The sequence below is a fragment of the Bidens hawaiensis genome, unplaced genomic scaffold (genome assembly GCF_021521415.1).
Source record: "Bidens hawaiensis isolate Kalapana, Puna unplaced genomic scaffold, B.hawaiensis_p1.1 tig00030240_1, whole genome shotgun sequence".
In the NCBI taxonomy this organism is placed as follows: Eukaryota; Viridiplantae; Streptophyta; class Magnoliopsida; order Asterales; family Asteraceae; genus Bidens; species Bidens hawaiensis.
In genome coordinates, this window is record NW_027495036.1 from 236,143 (window position 1) to 257,371 (window position 21,229).

Here is a 21,229-nt window from a genome sequence, read left to right on the forward strand (position 1 = left end):
AATCTAAACCCCGCCACATCGTGGCGGGTCAACCAACTACTTATTATTAAAGTTAGGGGTAGGGTCAGTGAGTTATTTAGTTAAACTGACATTTTTATTAAAATTTGAAAATTATAATCAATGCTTTCCTTTATATTAGAGACTGCACTTTGGTTACCATGCATACACAGATAGAGCAGATAGGTGGGGGGGGACCAAAATCTGCCCGTCGTTGTAAAAGGACCTTGCCAACACTCCTCGCAACTAATACAGGGGACACCTACAATTTTATAAATGGAGTGAACCCTTCTTTTGGAAACAAAACATTTCCAGCGAATGAACATTAGAATCTAGCACCCCTTCTTCAAGAAAATGGTTTGTACGGAAACAAGTAGCCGTGTTCTCATAATTGGTGCAGCCGAGTTCATTGGACACTTCATTGCTCAAGCCAGCCTAGAATCAGGTCAAACCACTTATGTTCTGAGCAGATCTTCAACTGGTCTTCTAATTCTGAAATTAAAGCTCTCAACGAGAAAGGTGTTGTCATCATCGATGTACGTCTCTCTCTCTCTCTCTCTCTCTCTCTCTCTCTCTCTCTCTCTCATGACTCTTTTTTTTTCATATATAAATTTGTATAGAATCAAATGCATGCATCAGCATCACACAATTAGGGTGACAAATTTCTCCATTTCTTGATTTGACTACAACGAGATATCGTCACTAGTAAGGGGATCGTTTCTCCTCAACATGCCAGATGTTTGCCCATGTCAAGGGCAATTGTTGTGTAAATGGAAGAACGTTAACGAACTTAAATAAACGAACATTAAACAAAAGAAACGAAAATGCACGTGAACACAATTGAACGAAGTGACATGATAGAGACCAATTCGAGATGATTAGTCTCCAGATAGACCCATGAACAAGAGAGAAGAACAGAAACCGATTTCAGACAAATTTTCTGATTATTTTTCTTATTCTTTCACAGATGAAGATTACAATTTATATGAAAATTAAACTAAGACATAAAAATAGAAAAAACAATAAACAATAAAAAACCTAATTAGAATATAAGGGTGGAGGGTGTAGATCCCTAAAGGTACCCAAAGTACCTTAAGCACGACCAATCTTGCACTGCCACATCACTTTTACCCTGAACAACCCGACTACCCTATGGATTGGTAGCACATCTGTTAACTACCCTAAAGGTTTTAATTTTTAAATTAATAATAACTAATAAATTATAAATTCAAAATCTCCAAACAAAATAAAAACACATACATTATAAAATAACACCTTATTCAATAAAATTAGATAAGAAAAAAAAAAGATTATTCCCAATTCCATCGAATTTTGGCTTTGTTATGACTTGAAACTTGTCGTTATCGCGAGCGTTAATTTGTTCGATCATATGTCGTGATTTAGAACACAATTGGTGCTTTGTATGATCACTTGCGTCTCCTCAGAAATCAACTAGTTCCAAACTTGTGGCCAAAACCCGTTGTTCGTTGCTCCACGTGCTACATGTCTTCGAAAACATAAACATAAACCTAAGCCTTGTCTAACGTTACTTCTTCTTCGTGGATCCATCTGCGTGATGCAATCTATTGGGGATTTGGCTGCTCCATATAAAAAAATGGTTTTAAGAGATATTGATGAAATAGTTGTAGAATAGTGTGTATAAAATAGTAGGAAGTGTTATTTATAAGTGAAAAAAAAATAAAACTTAATGGTCATATAGTCGGTGACACACAACCTATGACCAAATTCTTCCTCCTTTCTTCGGTGACTACTACCCTAACTCACTACCCTTAGGGTAGTTTTTGGAGGCCGGCGGCGGTGTTCAACGATGGCACAAACTACCCTAAGCCACTACCCGAGCTCCACATCCTCCACCCTTAAAAGGAAACTAAATAATAGACAAATTTAACAAATTATTTTGCTTGCAAGAAAATTCTTTGCTATCATAATATGAAGTTGAGCATGGATAATATTAAGATCATATCAATTCCCCGCCTCTTCAAAATGTTCTTATCCTCAAGAACGGAATGTTTTCTCCATGGTGATCATCATTTGACTCGCCGTAAGGCGTTTAATGTTGTCACAAAAGGGGTGCCACGATGGTCGCATTCGTTTTAGCATTATGGCGCGGCTTTACTGAAGCACTATTTGTTGGAATTATTAACGGCATAGGCCTAGTAAAAACCTTGTCATAAAATATGGGTAGCAAGTGTTGAGGACCCATGTAAGGCAACGACTATTGTAGGTATGGGAGAAAATCAAAGGGGATGATTTCTTTTCTTTTTGAAGGAAATATAATTTACAAAATTTGGTAGGGATGTTTGACGTGTTATAGGTCCATCAGTTAGACAAAGAAGAAAGGGTTCTGAAACTGGAACAGTTATGGTATTAGGGGTGTCACAGGTGTTGCAGTTGGTTGAGACACCTATGATTGATTGGACACGGTAATAAGTTTGGTGATGACAACTCCAAAGGATTTGGTGGATGTGGGTAGCGCTTCAATGTGTGCGGCTCGTTGGGCGGCCATGCATGGTGTAGCAACCGGTCGAATCGCTCGACAAAGGCCATGATAAGGTCATAAGTTAATGAAAACACATAACTGATAGAGACCAATTCAAGATTGTTAATCTCCCTATAGACCCGGTAGAGTTGGCTAAGCTTCAAGAACAAGAGAGAAGAAGGAAAACCAATTAGGGACAATTTTTCTTATTCTTTTTCTTATTCATTCTCAAACGGAGATTACATTTTATTGGAATACCAAGACATAAAAATAGAAATAGATAAACAATAAGGAAACATAGTTAGAATTTAATTAGGAAACTAATGCAGGAAAAGTATTTTTTATCAAAATCAAGAAGTTGAGCATGAATAATATTTTGATCTTAACCTATGTTCATATTTGTTTTATTATTAAACGAACAAACACTAATGAACATAAACAAACCAACACAAGCAATGTAAACAAATTACATTAAGAAACATATTACCTAATGTTTATGACCACAATTGAATGAACGCTACCTCTGTTCGTGTCTGTTTATTTAATTAATCGAACATAATTCCTTGTTAAATTTGGTCCGTTCATTAAACAAACAAATGTAAAGAAACTTCCCCAACGAAAGTTTCAGGTTCAGTTAGTTGTATGTTTGGTTTGTTTGCAGCCCTAGTTACCTCTACTTCTCATACGATTTGGCCAATATACATGTTTTAAGACCGGTAAGTTTCCCTTGCAGGGGCAACAACCTCATTAGGGACGAACCGAAATAGTATGTACTTGGTTCATGGGAATCATTGAGTTTTGGGGTTTTAGTGAACGCCTATATAAAAACTAGAATAAACCCGTAAATAAATAGAGAATGAACCTATATTCCAAGTAAATAGATGCTCTGCTGGTTTTGGTGCTTGTGTTTTATCCATATGATTCTGGGTTCGATCCTGTTGTCAATCACGTTTTTGAAATTTACATCCCACACACAACACAGCCTCAACTTTCTCCTATATTATCTCAAAACTCTTATGTTATGAAGACAACATAGAGAATACATTTATGGGCTCTTATATTATCATATAAATAATATTGTTATCTATACTACATATTATTATAATAATAATAATAATAATATAGAGCCCGTGTGGTATACGGATTGTTAACAAAATACAACCAAAAACAAATAAATTTAATAATATACATAATAACACCTTATGGATTAATAAGATACAAATAATGATAAACAAAATTTTAAAATTAATAACTCTAAAAAATATTTTTATATACAACAATGGATAGTGAACCGTGTAATTAATAGAAATGTTAGATCATCATTATACTTAAACATATTCAAAGGTTAACTTACAGCATAATAATAGGATATATATAACGACATTTTATATATTCATTCATCTAGAATATTTCTATAACTTAATTATTGGGATTTCTATACATAACATAACTAGCTTTAAAACTCGTGTGATGCACGGGATGCTTAAAAAAATACAATTAAGGTATAGAATTTATATAATTAAATTAAAAAAAACTATATTTTATCAAATTAAATAGTTTTATAAGTTCAAATTATATTATCAAATGGAATATTCATACGGTACATGGTGTATTCTCACACAATTACGTAATGATTTTATAAGTTATAATTGTATTCTTTTTAATAAAATAACGAATTCTAACTAAAGTTGATAACTATTAAGAATGACATAAAAAAATATCTTCATATATAAAATTAGCATAAATAAGGACACAATGTTGAAGCAAAACATCATTGTGTCTTTTTATTTAGCATTTTTTTGTGTTTGTTTTCGTCATTAATTGTGTCTTTTTTACTTGACATTGTGTCTTTTTTTTTTCTTAATATTTTGTTATATTACTCAACATTGTGTTATATTTTGTTCGGCATTGTGGTAAGTTTTGCGACATATTGTGTCTTTTTTAATTTGTTATTGTGTTTTTTGTTCATTATCTGCACTGTGTTTTTTTTTCTTGACATTGTATCTTTTCGTTGGTTTTTTTTTTGAACGGGAATGATGAGGAAAACGTTTTGATTTATTTTCGTTTTTCTATTTATATTTTAAGTTATGATTTTTTTTTTGAATTTTTTGTTAAGCGGTTTTTTGTGTGGCCACTGTTGAGTTTTAACAAGATTATCAAAGTGATAAAATCCCTATTTTACCAAAAACGCAGCGGATATAAAAGTTTTAAATCTTGTTAATATGATATGTATAAAACCAATTTTAAACATGCAAAACCCAAACCCGGATCCAAATACGAATTACACACTATCAAATACATGCATGTCACTATAAGTCCATGCATGTTACTACTACCTTTCAATATGACAAAACCGGGTGAAAGAGATGATGATTGAAAGGTAAGAACTTGAATATGGAAGCTCCTCAAGCTAGCATACCCCAAGCTTCAACAACACACCACTTCTAGCTAGGATTTGCACTTGAAATTTTCTTCTTCTTTTCTTATGTTGGATGAAAATACCCAAGAGAGGAAGAGAGAAAAGTTTACTTGGAAATTATGTGTGTTATGAAAGAATGAAAGAGAAAGACTTGGTTTTATTTAAAGGCATCTTTCTTTCCACCAATAATAACCATTGCATGTCTCCACTCAAACATATAATAATATTACATTTGAAAGAGTTATTATCTTTTTCTTTTATAAAACTTTAAACATATATATATATTTCCATACATATATACTTTTATAAGTTTATAACTTATAACTTATAAAACCTATTATATGTTAAGAGACATGCTTGGTTATTATTATTCACATATTGTTATTTAACCAACTTAAATAACACTATGTAATGTTCTTTCATAAAACATAAATCATCCATATGATTTGTTTATTACACAAGTACATTTTATTTAGAAACCTCTTTCCAAATAACTCAAGTGTTAATATTCATTTGTTATGATCACATCATATATGAACGAATATTATCGGTGTTTGTCTAGCTTGTTATTGGGTATGACCCGACTTGGATCATAACGTACTAGCCACATCAATTTAATATGTCTCTTGGGCAGACCGAGTCCAACAATCTCTCACTTGCACAAGATACATAGAAGATTGATGCAAGTAGCAAATACCGCCTAACTACGGTTTACTACCCCTAATACATATGACGAAGTGCCATTCAATAACATCATCCCTTTCAAGTCCCATACTTGAAAATGATTTAGGTGAAACTATCATTTATCCTTTTGCCACAAATGTCATGTTAAATCCAGAGACACAGAGTGATCATTCTCTGTTGATTTAACTTGTCAGGCCTTAGACATTTAACTCTCAACGAATAAGAGGGACAAATTCCATATTGACTACATACGTCTCTCACTATCACCTTGTACTATACATGAGCTTAGCCTTATGTACTGACATATTTCAGGGCAGCGAAGAACTAAGTCAAAGCATAATAGTCGATGAATATCAAGACCCAATATGTATCTAAGGTCGGAGGATACTATGAAGTTCGCCTTTACTCAAATTTACTTATGATCACAAATCCCAAGGATTCCATGCAGTAAAATTGAGAGCGGGTCAGTCCAATATTTATCCCATAAATATCTATGAACCTTGGCAGCAACCCTTTGCTATATTCATACCTCATGAATATCTACCAATCCAAGTTCATAATAGTCTTACTTTCACATTTGTTCCCACAAATATGAACGACTACGGATGTTTAGAATAATTCAAATTATTCACGGATTTAAACATACTAAAATGGAACATAACTCAAGAACATGACCATAACCAAAAACATATGATTGAGTTAAAATAAAATTGTTCCAATATCCAAATACAAATTTTGATCAAATCCAATCACTAGAATATCGAAGTCCTAAGGCGCAAGTATGACTCTCATGCTTCGGCCTTTCAAGGAGTTTCGTGAGTGGGTCCGCAATGTTTTGATCAGTGTGAACTTTGCGAATACATATCTTTCCCTTTTCAACTTCATCCCTTATGTAGTTGAATCTTCGCTCAATGTGCCTAGTCTTTTGATGTGCGCGGGGTTCCTTGATTTGAGCAATCGCACCCTCGTTGTCACAAAAGATCTCTAGAGGGTCCTGAATGGTACGAACCACTCCTAGATCGGCAATGAACTTTCTAATCCATGCAGCTTCTTGAGCTGCCAGGGAGGCGGCGATGTATTCAGATTCAGTGGTGGATAAAGCTACCACGTCTTGTTTTGCACTCTTCCATGAGACAGCACCACCATTGAGAACGAAAACGTATCCCGATTGTGATCGAGAATCATCTCGATCAGTTTGGAAACTCGCATCAGTGTAACCCTTTACAACGAGTTCCTCCTCACCAGAGCCATATATTAGAAACATATCCTTAGTCCTTCTAAGGTATTTCAATATGCTCTTAACAGCCATCCAATGGCTAGTTCCCGGATTTTGTTGGTATCGACTTGTCATGCTCAAGGCGCATGACACATCCGGTTTAGTGCAAATCATGGCATACATGATGGATCCTATAGCAGATGCATATGGGATACCACTCATTTTGTCTTGCTCATCCTTTGAGCTTGGACATTGAGAAGCACTCAACATTGTTCCTCTTTGAATAGGTACCAAACCTTTCTTAGAGTTTTCCATCTTGAACCTTTTCAAGATCTTGTCAATGTATGCACTTTGATTCAAACCTATCAACCGCCTTGATCTATCCCTATAGATTCTTATTCTCAGAATATAGGCGGCTTCACCAAGATCCTTTATGAAAAAACAGCTTCCAAGCCAGGCTTTCACACCTTTCAAGGTTGGAATGTCATTTCCAAACAGTAATATGTCATCGACATATAATACCAGAAAGGTTATGATGCTCCCACTAGCTTTCTTATACACACAAGCATCATCAGCGTTTTTGATGAATCCAAATTTCTTAACTTCATCATCAAAACGGTGATTCCAACTTCTGGATGCTTGTTTCAATCCATAGATTGATTTCTTCAACTTGCATACTTTGTTAGGATGTTGTGGATCGACAAATCCTTCAGGCTGAACCATATAAACATCTTCATTAAGATGCCCATTTAGAAAAGCAGTTTTGACATCCATTTGCCATATCTCATAGTCATAATATGCGGCTATGGCAAACAATATCCTTATAGACTTTAGTATCGCCACGGGCGAGAAAGTTTCATCATAATCAACCCCTTGAGTTTGAGTGAAACCCTTTGCTACAAGTCTAGCTTTATAAGTATCCAAGTTTCCATGCATATCAGTTTTCTTCTTGAAAACCCACTTACTTCCAACCTGCTTGGAATTTAGAGGTGGAGCAACCAAGTCCCATACTTGATTGTCATGCATGGATTGCATCTCAACATTCATGGCTTCTAGCCATTTGTCACAATCAGATTGCGACATTGCATATCGGTATGTGGTGGGTTTATCCGAATCAACCACGTAGCATCCATCCATGAAAAATCCATATCTCTCAGGTGGGGTGCTAACTCTACCAGATTTGCGAATGTTTTGTGTGTTTTGATCAACCATTTGATCATCCTCAACAACCTCTTGTTGATTGCTAGTATCAACCAAACGTGTATCGGCTTGTAGTTCTCGATCCTCTTCGAGTTCTACAGTTCTATCAGTTGCTTCCATAAGGAACCTTCTTTCCAAGAACTTAGCCTTTCGAGCTATAAACACTTTGTGCTCGCTTGGATTGTAGAAATAATATCCCATCGAATCCGTGGGATATCCTACAAATATACACTTAGTGGATCGACATTCAAGTTCGTCAGGGGTGTAGATCTTAACATACGCCTCACAACCCCATACCTTTAAATATGAAAATTTTGGAGCCTTTCCATGCCATATTTCAAAAGGTGTCCTATCCACTTTCTTGGTTGGTGCCATATTTAAAATACGGGCAGCAGAGATCACAGCGAAACCCCAAAATGATAGAGGTAATGAGCATCTAGCCATCATGGATCGAACCATGTCCAATAAAGTTCGATTCCTCCTTTCGGACACACCATTATGTTGTGGTGTTCCAGGTGGAGTAAGTTGTGAGACAATCCCACAACTCCTAAGATGTTCTAGAAACGCATCATTGAGGTATTCACCTCCTCTATCGGAACGTAGTACTTGATTGTTTTGTTGAGTTGATTTTGTACTTCATTTTGGAAGACTTTGAACATTTCAAAGGCCTCATTTTTGTGTCTTAACAAGAACACATACCCATAGCGACTATAATCGTCGGTAAAGGTAATGAAGTATCTTTCACCATTTCTTGTCATTGTCGTAAAAGGTCCACATACATCCGAATGTATGATACCTAATAAGTCTTTCGCCCTTTCATTTGTTCCATTAAAGGGTTCTTTGGTCATCTTTCCCAATAAACAAGATTCACATTCATCAAATGAATCAACATTTGATTTCAAAAGACCATTCTTTCGAAGTGTATGAATACGATTCTTGTTTATGTGACCAAGACGACAATGCCAAAGAAAAGTATTACTCAAATCCATTTTGAGTCTTTTGGTGTTAGCTTGGTATAACGAGTTATCAATGAATGAGTCATCATGAATTAATTCATAAATGTCATAAAACGGCATCGCTTTAAAATAAAAGACATTATCCATGAAAACATAAGTACCATTATCAACAAACTTAAAGTCATAACCAGATTGTCTTAATACAGAAACATAGATAATATTCCTAGTCAAACTAGGGGAATATAAAATGTTTTTCAAAACAATTTCCAAACCATTTGGAAGCTTTAAAACATAATCTCCTCGGGCTTGGACGTCAACCTTTGCTCCATTGCCCATGAAGAGACTTATATCTCCTTTCTTCACCTCATTTCTTCTTTTGAACCCCTGCAATGAATTGCATATGTGAGTTCCACATCCGGTATCCAATACCCATGTGTTAGAAGAAATAATATTAAGATCAATGTGAATCATGAAAGTTGTACCTAAGGTTTGCCCCGCATCCCTCTTAGCTTTCAACTCCTTGAGATAGGTCGGACAGTTTCTCATCCAATGACCTATCTCACCACAACCAAAGCACGGATCCTCAGCGCTAACCTTTAGCTTCTTTGGCTTTGGCTCCGCCTTTGCCTTTCCCTTGAACCCCTTCTTGACTTGCCCCTTACCAACGGCAACCTTTGCTTTTGGTTCCGGGTGATGCCTTTTCTTTGAGCCACCCTCATTGATCGCAAGAACGGGTAAAACCTTTTTACCCATGCCGGCCTCGGCTGTCTTAAGCATTGCGTGAAGCTCACCAATGCTTTTGTCCCATCCATTCATGTTGTAGTTCATGACGAATGTCTCAAACCTTTTAGTTAAGCCATTTAGGATTAAATCCGTGGCTAACTCTTTTGAGACGGGACAGTTAAGCCGTTCAAGCCGATCAATGTGGCTCTTCATCTTAAGTACATAAGATGAAACAGATTGGGTTTCTTCCATATGACATGCATGAAGCGCTCGAACCGTTTCGAATCGCTCAACCCGAGCTTGAGTAAGGTACATTTCCTTAAGTTGGGTTATCGTGTCATACGCCCCATGATTCTCGAAATCCTTTTGGATCTCGAGAATCATTGTTCCCAACATGAGGCAAGAAACTTGCACTGAATCCTCGGTGTATTTTAACCAATCCGCATAGGCATCCAAGTTATTGACATCGGGTTCATCGGGAATAGGATCGTCTAAAATATAAGACTTCTTTTCTTGCTTGAGAACAATTCTCAAGTTTCGATACCAATCCATGAAGTTGTTAAAGTTTAGACGATCCTTATCCAGAATGGATCTTAGTGATAGATTATGTACGTGTGGGATAATTGAGTTCGGTGCGTTGTTTGCGGCCATCTAAAAGAATTTTAACAAAGTTCAAATTAGTATTTTCGATATTAATAAAATTTTAATCTTTAATACCCTTTAAATGTCTCCAAGACAATTATTGATTAAAATCTAGAACCCAACGTTTCATTCAAATAGTAGTTAGGTGACCTTTATTCTACTATTCGAATTAACAAGGTAGTCAAAGTTCGACAATTGCAACCCTTTGCAACTTCTAGTTTTATGGGATCGGTTAAACATCATATGTTTAGTTGGTATGTTAAATCCCATCAACGCCTTTGAACGCCATGTTAAGGTGATCCTATAGTCATGGTTTCAAATCAAGTCGTCCTACTTATACACACGTGTGAGTTTACTCATACAAGTGGTTAGGTGATCCAAATGCCAAAAGTACTTGTAAAATCACCTTAAGATCACAAGTTTTCTTAAAAGTGCTTAGGTGATCCTAACTCACTTTCAAGTCTACAAGTGACTTAAGTGTCGTATAAAAGGATGGTGTTTAACTTGTTTTTAAAAAGGGATTTTAGTTTTCTAAATTCTAGATTGGAAAACTATTTATTGTACCTTTCATTTGCATGTATTCAAATGTATGGTACTTAGTTGAAAAACCCATTTTCAAAGTTCCAATTAATAAAACCCATTTTTATTATGAAATCATTAGTTATTAATAAAACCAATTTTTATTACCTAACGATTTCTAAGGAACCAATTTTATGCTAGTTGATTTTAAGTTGTTAAGCAAACCATATTGCAAATAATAAGTAAATCAACCATGCAAGCATAAAATATACACAACCACAAGTTCATAACCATAGCCTCCTAATATTGACCACACTTGTTGACCGAAGACAAGTGTGTCAAAAAGTCTCTCCTAAGGGACCCAAAAGAACATGCACTTGTGTCGGTGAACTCCCACTTGATTCCGCATCCATATGCTCCAAGTGTTTACTCCCGGTGTTGTGGTCTTCATCATTTTATTTGGGCTTCCATCCATGCATCTTCTTTTACAAAATATATCCTAATACATTTTTCTAGTAAAAGAAATACATCTAATCTACTTATTATTACAAGCCATATGAATGAATAAATAGATTACAAACCCAAATAAATATTACAACCAAATCGAATGAACAAACAACCAACACAATCATTCAACCAAACACAAGGCCATGGCTAGGTTATGAACATCTATTACACATCCAAATATGCAATAATACAAGACCAAAATGGTTCCCCTTTTTGCCTCAAAACTTTCGGCCAAAGCTTAAGCAAACCGAAAGTTTCGGGTTTTGTCCAAACAAACTAAACAATCATCCAAATGACTTAGTTTTTCAAGATTACCACATGCATGTAAAGTATAACCTTGAAAAACCATGGGGTAACCAAAACCCCAAAAAGTTTCGGCCAAATGGTGAAACCCACCATAAACCCGAAAAATTTTGGGTCTAATGAAGCATGCATTCGTATAAGCGGCTCTTGATGCCATTGTTGAGTTTTAACAAGATTATCAAAGTGATAAAATTCCTATTTTACCAAAAACGCAGCGGATATAAAAGTTTTAAATCTTGTTAATATGATATGTATAAAACCAATTTTAAACATGCAAAACCCAAACCCGGATCCAAATACGAATTACACACTATCAAATACATGCATGTCACTATAAGTCCATGCATGTTACTACTACCTTTCAATATGACAAAACCGGGTGAAAGAGATGATGATTGAAAGGTAAGAACTTGAATATGGAAGCTCCTCAAGCTAGCATACCCCAAGCTTCAACAACACACCACTTCTAGCTAGGATTTGCACTTGAAATTTTCTTCTTCTTTTCTTATGTTGGATGAAAATACCCAAGAGAGGAAGAGAGAAAAGTTTACTTGGAAATTATGTGTGTTATGAAAGAATGAAAGAGAAAGACTTGGTTTTATTTAAAGGCATCTTTCTCTCCACCAATAATAACCATTGCATGTCTCCACTCACCTTGCATGTCTCCACTCAAACATATAATAATATTACATTTGAAAGAGTTATTATCTTTTTCTTTTATAAAACTTTAAACATATATATATATATATATATATATATATCCATACATATATACTTTTATAAGTTTATAACTTATAACTTATAAACCTATTATATGTTAAGAGACATGCTTGGTTATTATTATTCACATACTGTTATTTAACCAACTTAAATAACACTATGTAATGTTCTTTCATAAAACATAAATCATCCATATGATTTGTTTATTACACAAGTACATTTTATTTAGAAACCCCTTTCCAAATAACTCAAGTGTTAATATTCATTTGTTATGATCACATCATATATGAACAAATATTATCGGTGTTTGTCTAGCTTGTTATTGGGTATGACCCGACTTGGATCATAACGTACTAGCCACATCAATTTAATATGTCTCTTGGGCAGACCGAGTCCAACAGCCACAAATCCTTCTCATAATTCTCATTTTTGTGTCTCTTTGTATTTAAACTTTACCCATATTTAGGTAACTTAATAGATAAAGTATACCCAATTAAAAAGTAAATTATTTTTATTATTATTATTATTATTATTATTATTGAGGGTATTTTGATTATTCATAGCTACTTAAATGAACCAACTAACAACATTAATGATTTATTAGCAGAGTCTGTTGTTGATAATAAAATTGAAAGTTGGGATTCTCATTAGTTATATTAATAATTTATGTATGCTATTGTTACATGCATGTTAAGCTTTTAAAATATATGAAAATGTTATGACTTACTTTTGGACCACTATGCTAATGAAGTACTTTTAAATACTACGGGAATGTTTAGGACTTTTTATAATAATCAACTTATAATTTATTAATTTTTTGAAAATTTAAAAGTTGTTTAAGTTTGCTTATGTTGTTAGAGGATAAGTTAGTAAGTCACAATATTGTGATTTACTAACTTCATAGAAAATTTATAAAAAGGTAAAATAAGAAATCACAAACACCCCATGTAAGGCCTTGATCCCGGTGTCCTACATTGGCGTTGGATTTACTCATAAACACAGTTCTAAATATCAGAGTTGATTAAAATTTTCGCAGAAATAATAAAAGTCAACCATTTATCACAAACATCCAATACTTGTCATTAAAACATAACATAAAGTAGCTAATTAAAACATCATGACAAATCTTCTTTGGATGCCAGTCCCTTCGAATCATGCTACGTCTCTCTCTCTCTCTCTCTCTCTCTCTCTCTCTCTCTCTCTCTCAAGTCAGCTGCTTCAATCTATTCACCTGCGTGCATACTCAAAGTCAGCTATACTGAGTGAGTTCTAGTTAATCAGATAACATACAATACATTCACATACTTATACATATGCATCCGAAGATACATATTATATACTTAATCTGCTTATCTTTCTTTAGTACATACATAAGTATATGCTTTCTTTCTTTCATTCTTTCTTGCTTTCATACTTTTATATTTAACTTTACTTTACATACTTATACGTTTTAAAAAGCATTACACCCTACTTCCTCGAGTATTATTGGGGCTCGGTCCCCTTTCTTCCTTGGATATTATTAGGGACCGGTCCCTTCTAACTCAAGTATTATTAGGGCTTGGTCCCTTTCTACCTCAGATATTATTAGGGTTTGGTCCCTTCTTCCTCGAGTATTATTAGGGTTCAGTCCATTTCTTCCGTACAACCTTATCATGCCTTTCTTTTATATTTATTTATAAACTTTCAAACATACTCTGAATCTTTCATATAACATACATATATCATTCATGTATCATATATATATAAAACAATCCCATCTTCTAACGATCACCTTTCCTGGCGAAACGTGCAATATTCGAATATCGTTACGTACCGACAAGCTTTCATTCATAACTCAATAAATTTCACATAAATCATATAAGGCATACACTTACCACTTAAGGTAGGTGGTAATTCTGGCTATACCATACTTCTAAGTTATTGTAACCCCTATCTACGGGGGTTCGGGGCAGCGCCCCTGGCGGCAGGGTTCTAGGAGCGGCAACCCTTAGTAAGGTCTAAGGAGCAGAGCCCCTGGCTGGGTTAAGCTAGGTTAGCTTGGAAAAATTTTATTTTTATTAATAAGTTTTTACTAAAAACCTAATCAGAAAACTGAAGTTCAATAATTTAATAAAATATTCAATTTAAACATTACCTTTCATTATTAGTTATTTACTTATTCTTATAATAACCTTCATATAAGTCCATATCTATCATTTACATATGTATACGCCGTATATATTTCGTTTATTTGGAAAATCACTTTAGGTCTGTATAAGTTTTTAGCGTGTAAGTTACCCTGATCCTATAAGTCCTCTAGCGTGTAAGTCATGCATACTACGTATATACATATACGATGGACATATATACACTGCCTACATACATACACGGTACACATACATACACGCTATATATACGTATACGGTATACAATAGATATACGGTATAGATACACGGCTTACATACATATACGGTGCACATACATACACGCCACATATACTTATACGTCTACATACCTATACGGCGTATATTCTTTTACGCTAATCGTACTTATACGCCCTATTATTCTGTTCAACTCTATTTTTCGCGTTTTTTAAGGTTTTTCTTCGATTCCGGCGCCGTTAGCCACCATAGTTGGCGGAGTTTGATAATTATGACCCGTGTAGCTTCGGGGTGAGCTGAGCTAAGTTGGCTCTTAAGCTCGTTTTTGGTTGATTAAACATTCGAATAAGGCTAGATCTAGATTCAAACGGCGCATTCGGCATCACGATGCGGTGTCGGGTTCTAGTATGTTGTGTTAGATGAATAAACGATTTCTTACCTTCGGTTGTCCTTGGATCGTTGATTAAAATAGACTAGAGAGTGTTCGGCTTGAGTGTGTGTTTTTTATGGTGTAGGCTAAGGTGTAGAATGATGCAGATGGAAATAGTTTAGGGTTTAAGGATGTATTTATACTCTGAAGCCTATGGACCTTAAGCCCAGTACATCTTAAGTCCATAATTAATTCTATATATCTTAGCCCACCATTATTTTATCTTTAATATTATTATTATTCTACTAACTAAAATTGATTATTCCGACGCAATTAATATTTTAATATTATTTAAGGAAATGTCTGGATGTTACACCCCAAGAAGAGGAATAAAGCTTAACGACCTGAGGATGTTTAGGTCACTTTAACTTGATTTAGTCATTTTAATACTTCTTTCTAACTTTACATGTGTTAACTTTTGTTAAAACCCATATCCGACCCGAAACAAATATACCATATTCTAAACCTACTTGTTACCGCACCTGACCCTGTTAAATCATTTTGCCGCTTATAATCACTTGTCTATTCTATGAAGTCCCCAATCTAAGGATTATCCGACCCGAACCGTCGAACCAACCGGGAATTTTTATGTCCGTTCTTTATGAAATTGGAGCACACTACTAGAAAATGAACCTTTAATTACACGTTTTTAATGACACTCTATGAATAGATGACATAAAAAAAATATGTCATAATAAAATGTCATCTTATAAAAAATTTAAAGAAATAATGACATAGTTTTTCCTGTCATTATTAAATTGTCATAAAAAGTTGAAAAAAACTAAACATGGGAGACACTTGATTTTCTTTGTCATGTTCCACCGTCACTTTATAATTTTCACGCCATAAACACGGGATACAATACAGACTACAAACACACGAGTTCGAAGCAAAAACCCTAGAGATCCGATCGAAGCGAAGAACCCTAGAAGATCCGATTGAAGCGAAGAGCCCTAGAGATCCAATCGATTACGAGTTCAAATCACGAAGAACAAGCTCTAATTCCTTAGATTACTGCTTTCGATTATGAATCGAAGCTCTGATTCCTTCAATTACTGCTCCGAAACACCTAAAACACGAACAAAACTCTACTTCAAAGGAGCCTTTGATTCCGATGACTCCGAATGCCGGAGAAAAGGATGGCGTTAGCTTACCAAGTCGGCACTCAATCAAACAATCATTCGTCATCGGTACGGTTTTCTTCATTCGCGTTGATTAAATCGATTAATCAATCATTCAGCTACTCAATTGTTAGTTTGTTAGAGTTTTAGGTTTAATTTTTTCTATTTTGAATATACTTTAAATGTTTCTAGTGGTATAGCTTCCACTAAGACGAAGGTTTGTTACATGATATTCATCAGCCACATGATCATCGTGTTGTTCTTGTTTATCAGGTTTGTTTGTGTGTTGTTATTATGTTTTGGAATGTGAGTGGTCTGATTGATTGTTATATTAGGTATTTTTAGTACAATAGTGAGGTTTATAATTGAGTTTCAAGTACTGGTAATTAGATCATTGTTAAATATGTAAGTATAATTAACGTTCTGTTTGATGATTAAGGTTATGCTTTAGCATATTATTGTTATGGCTTATTTGAGGTTGGCTTGGTATTTTATTTGGGTGCACATCGACTAATTTTCGTTAATTATGGCACGTTTTATTTAATTATGTTTTAGAAGTTAAGCCTTCTATTGTTAATTTATATGCTGATATGATGATTTAGGCTTTTTACAGTTAGAATTTCAATTTCTAGGTTTTACTTTATCATTAGGTAGCTTTAGAGAGTTTGTTAACTCTTTTTTTGTTGGTTAGTATAGACTTAATGTAGGAGGTTTTCATGTGAAAAGTAGTTTCTGTTGGAGTATGGTAGAAAATTGCTATTTATTCTAAGATTTAATGTTGTATGTGCACACTAGCCTTGTGATCTATAGTTGTTGCTGTTGCGCTTTTGGCCAAAGTCGTCACCATTTAAACGAACGTTAACGATCCTCGGACTTTACGAAGAAGGTCGCGTACGGGTTCAGATTCCGCATTCAGTATAGGAGTGTTGTAATGGGTTTGTGTGTGCAAATAGATTCTCTGAATTTTTGTTTGTATATGCGCGTAACAACTTGCAGAACCGGTCTAACCCTTCGCTTTTTTTTCCCGGTTCGTCTTTAGTCTCTTCGTCTTGTCATGATCTCGGTGATTGCAGCTTAGTTTGTGAGCTTTTTGGCGCTCTTTTTCGGAATGCCGAACGATTAACTTCATTCCCGACAAGTAGAAGACCTCGCACCAGTTAATGTATTAAAGGTGTCGTGTGTCTTTGCAGCGGCCTGCGGTTCCATCGTCGCGAATGAAAGTCCTTCTTATTAAGCGTCTAGACTATCTTGAAGTTTATTTTTTAAATTTTTTTTATGACCTGCAAGTTAATTCAGGTTTATACTTGCTTTGTATTTTGAAACTAAACTATATGAATATTTATGGTTGTACTTTTTTTTATTGTTTAAAGTGGTGGCAGATTCATAAGAACTTATTCGGCAACTCTCTCAAACATATGACATGCAACTCAGCTCCAGTCCTGCAAAAGCAATATTAGTCAAGCCACATATCCCAGAGTCATCACATCTCATCAACAGGTTTGCACATTCGTTCTGGAATTGTAATACTAAATTAAATGGTTAAATACGAAACAATAGAAGCCTTCGATTTAAATGGGTAAACTTTGGTTAATATCTTCTTACTGCCATACTCCTAGATGTTTATGTTTTGACCAAAATATATATAGAAGGTCCACATAATCTAAACACCCAGAATCTTATGTAGTGTAACTCAATCATGGTGGCAAAAAACTGAATTTTACATCAACAATTATAATATTTTTCTACATCAACATGTGACTTTGCTCAGTTTGTTATGCTACTACTCCTAACACCTTTTTTTTGAAAGGCCAAGTGCACTATACTATATATTAATTTTAAAACTTTTTTTTTAAGTTAATAATTTTGAACCTGCAGATGGGAATGGTAAGTGCACTAGAAACACTATGTGGACAAGCATATGGAGCTCAACAATACAACAAATTCGGAACTCAAGTTTACACAGCCATATTATCACTTCTACTAGTCTGCATTCCCTTATCCATATTATGCAACTACACGGAACACATACTCGTGTTAACGGGCCAAAACCGATTAATATCGCACGAAACTGGAAAATTCATAACATGGCTTATACCTTCACTTTTTGCATCTGCAATACTTCAACCACTTAATAAATATTTCCAAATGCAAACCATGTTGTTGCCTATGCTCGTTAGCTCAACCGCAGTGTTATGTTTGCATGTTCCTGTTTGTTGGTTTTTGGTACATAAAACTGGGTTGAAGAGTGTTGGAGCAGCTATATCAGTTGATATTACAATGTGGCTAGATGCGGTTTTTTTGTCGGTTTATATGAAATATTCTTCGGCGTGTGAAGCGACTCGTGGTTCTGTATCGGTTGAGGTGTTGTATGGGATTAAAGACTTCTTTCGCTATGCTGTCCCGTCAGCCGTCATGATGTGGTAAATTTTTATCTATTGTTTTAGACTATACGGCTGACATGTCGTGTCTCGGGTTGTGAAATTCTGTCACGACACGAAAACATGAAATCACGGGTTTGGGTTAGTTTCGGGTTGAAACCCGTGATACCGTTTAGTTAAACGGGCCGTGTTTGGGTTGACCTGTTTAAAACATTTATTTTAACTTTATTATTTTTTTAAAATAATAAAAAAAAACATTTATCCGTTTCGTTCGAAATTTTTTATACGTAGTGTTAATTTAGCCGTTTTCAGACGAAAATTTGAGGATACATGTATCCTCATGTATCCTGGTAAGGTGGTGTAAGGTGGTGTAAGGTGACTTAAGTCAACTGTGTACCTAACCAGGGCTGGCAACTGCTTTTTTTATTTTTCACATGTGTCGGCTATGATATTTGTAGAAACAAAATACCCCCCCCGTTTCTTTATTATTGAGCATATGACTGTTAAATTCTCTTGTCTGTCTTTAGATTCTTATCTCAATTTTTTCAATGCAGTTCATTGCTGTCAGGTATGCATTTCTTATTCTGGCAAATAAACATATTACAAAAGAAGTATGAAAGTGAAGAATACTGGGATTAAAGAAAATTAGTGAAGATTGGTGGACTTTTGTGGCACCGTTTGTTTTTTGTTAAAATTATGTATTGGTATTAGTTAACTTTGAATGTTGTATGAAATATTAGTATTTTATTAAATATTGTATGAAATGCATTATTTTTCTGTATATGAATATTTTTTTGTGTTATGAGAATTGTCATTTGATAGGGAAATTAATAATTCTATCATCGTACTCAGTATATCCCACCAATAGCAATGCTATGGTAGGGTCTGAGGAGGGTAAGATGTAGACAGCCTTACCTCTATCCCATAGGGATAGAGAGGCTGCTTCCGGTGAGACCCCCGGCTCGATAGTAGTTTTGCATCAAGCCTTGGACATAAGGCACATAGCACTCAATCATCGGGACACCGGCTGATTGGTGCATGTGCCCTTGTCTTTCAGCTATCAACGCCACCACATGATGCCTGATTAACCTTCCGCCACTTTTAACGTTATTTTCACGAGATTAGTAAAATAACGTCAAAATTAGTGCAATTTTACTTTTGCCCACCCGAGGGTTCACACATATATACATTATATGCGCGCACCGCAAGCAGGGCGTTAGGGAAATTAATAATTCTATAAATAATATATTTTTTTACCCTAAAAAGATGACACACAAATACGTGTCATGAACTTTTCTTGTAACGTTTCACAAACCCAAACGAATGACACATATAGATCATTGATATATGTACACACATACATATACATATACATATACATATACATATACATATACATATACATATACATATACATATACATATACATATACATATACATATACATATACATAGCAAGGTATATTATCGAATTTGTTGGACAGAGATATTTGCCATCGGAATTTGGTCACGATGTCGACTGGACGGATCCTGTGGAGCCGGGACTAAGCATGTACAAGGAGAAGCGGAGTGTGAGACGGGTGGTGGAAGAGTCCGGTATACCTTACACTTATATATGTTGAAATTCCATAGCTTCATGGCCGTATCACGATAATATCCACCCTTCAGAGGCCATTCCTCCTTTGGATCAGTTTGACATCTATGGAGATGGCTCTGTTAAAGGTGAGTTTTCTACACAAACTTGATAGCAACAGACCAACAATAGAAGGGGCATCTGCGTCATATTAAAACTTTTAATATTGTCAAATCAATTAGTTAAGTGAACCATAAACGTATATTAATGTTGTGAATTGAATAATAATGCTACTTAACTCGGGTATATAGAGTTTAATATTCTACCGAGCCACCTTCTAGATATATATACTGCTAGATGCATAACTATTAACTAGTCTAATAATCCCCGGCAAGCTAAGGAAGCCAACAATGCACCGTAAGAGAGAAATATAAAAATTGGCGATGACTTGGTGAAGATTTCAGAATGGAACATAGTAGAGCATTTTTCTTAATTAATACAAAGAAATAGATTGTGAAAATTCATTTGTAAGCTTTCTTTGAAAGGTTACTATGTAGATATATAACGTAGAACTACGACATCATATTTCATTTCAAACATTTTGATGTAAATATCATTCTTTAAATTTATTGGTTTATGCCTTAAGATTCCCCTATTACATATTATGGTTAATTACATTTCATTTCTAAACCAATATATTGTGGCAGCATATTTTGTTGCCGGCACCGACATAGGAAAATTCACTATGAAAATGATCAATGATGCTCGTACCCTAAACAAGATTGTACATTTTCAACCACCTTCAAACCATCTTAACATCAATGAGCTTGCTTGCTTATGGGAAAAGAAGATTGAACGAACCCTCCCAAGAAGAATATTATACGAATCTGACCTCTTGAAAGCAGCATCAGGTTAGAATCTGTTATAATACGTTGCCGTTTAGTTTAGTTTTAACAAACGTTTCGTTTTATTTTTCTTGTT

At 34.9% G+C, this 21,229-nt stretch overlaps 1 protein-coding gene and 1 pseudogene across 7 annotated transcripts; both read left to right on the forward strand.

Moving 5' to 3' along the window:
• The first annotated feature begins 351 nt into the window (after positions 1-351).
• LOC143580116 (leucoanthocyanidin reductase pseudogene) lies at positions 352-21,159 on the forward strand (annotated as a pseudogene).
• On the forward strand, positions 15,947-19,475 carry LOC143580115 (protein DETOXIFICATION 12-like). Of its 7 annotated transcripts, none has more exons than XM_077063231.1 (4): positions 15,947-17,435; positions 17,668-17,794; positions 18,173-18,717; positions 19,230-19,475. In XM_077063231.1, exons 3-4 carry the CDS (start codon positions 18,173-18,175, stop codon positions 19,312-19,314), a joined length of 630 nt encoding a protein of 209 aa, XP_076919346.1. In that variant the 5' UTR covers positions 15,947-17,435; positions 17,668-17,794; the 3' UTR covers positions 19,315-19,475. The 7 variants fall into 7 exon arrangements, 4 of the variants coding, with proteins under 4 accessions (XP_076919346.1, XP_076919347.1, XP_076919349.1 ...); XM_077063232.1 differs by having other exon boundaries at positions 17,677-17,794; XM_077063234.1 differs by having other exon boundaries at positions 15,947-16,366.
• Positions 21,160-21,229: the final 70 nt, after the last annotated feature.

Bases quoted from the DNA above. Each gene is read 5' to 3' on its own strand.
- LOC143580115 (XM_077063231.1), top strand. From the start codon at position 18,173: ATGGGAATGGTAAGTGCACTAGAAACACTATGTGGACAAGCATATGGA. The intron at 18,718-19,229 runs GTAAATTTTTAT...TTTTCAATGCAG, and splicing joins CCGTCAGCCGTCATGATGTG to TTCATTGCTGTCAGGTATGC.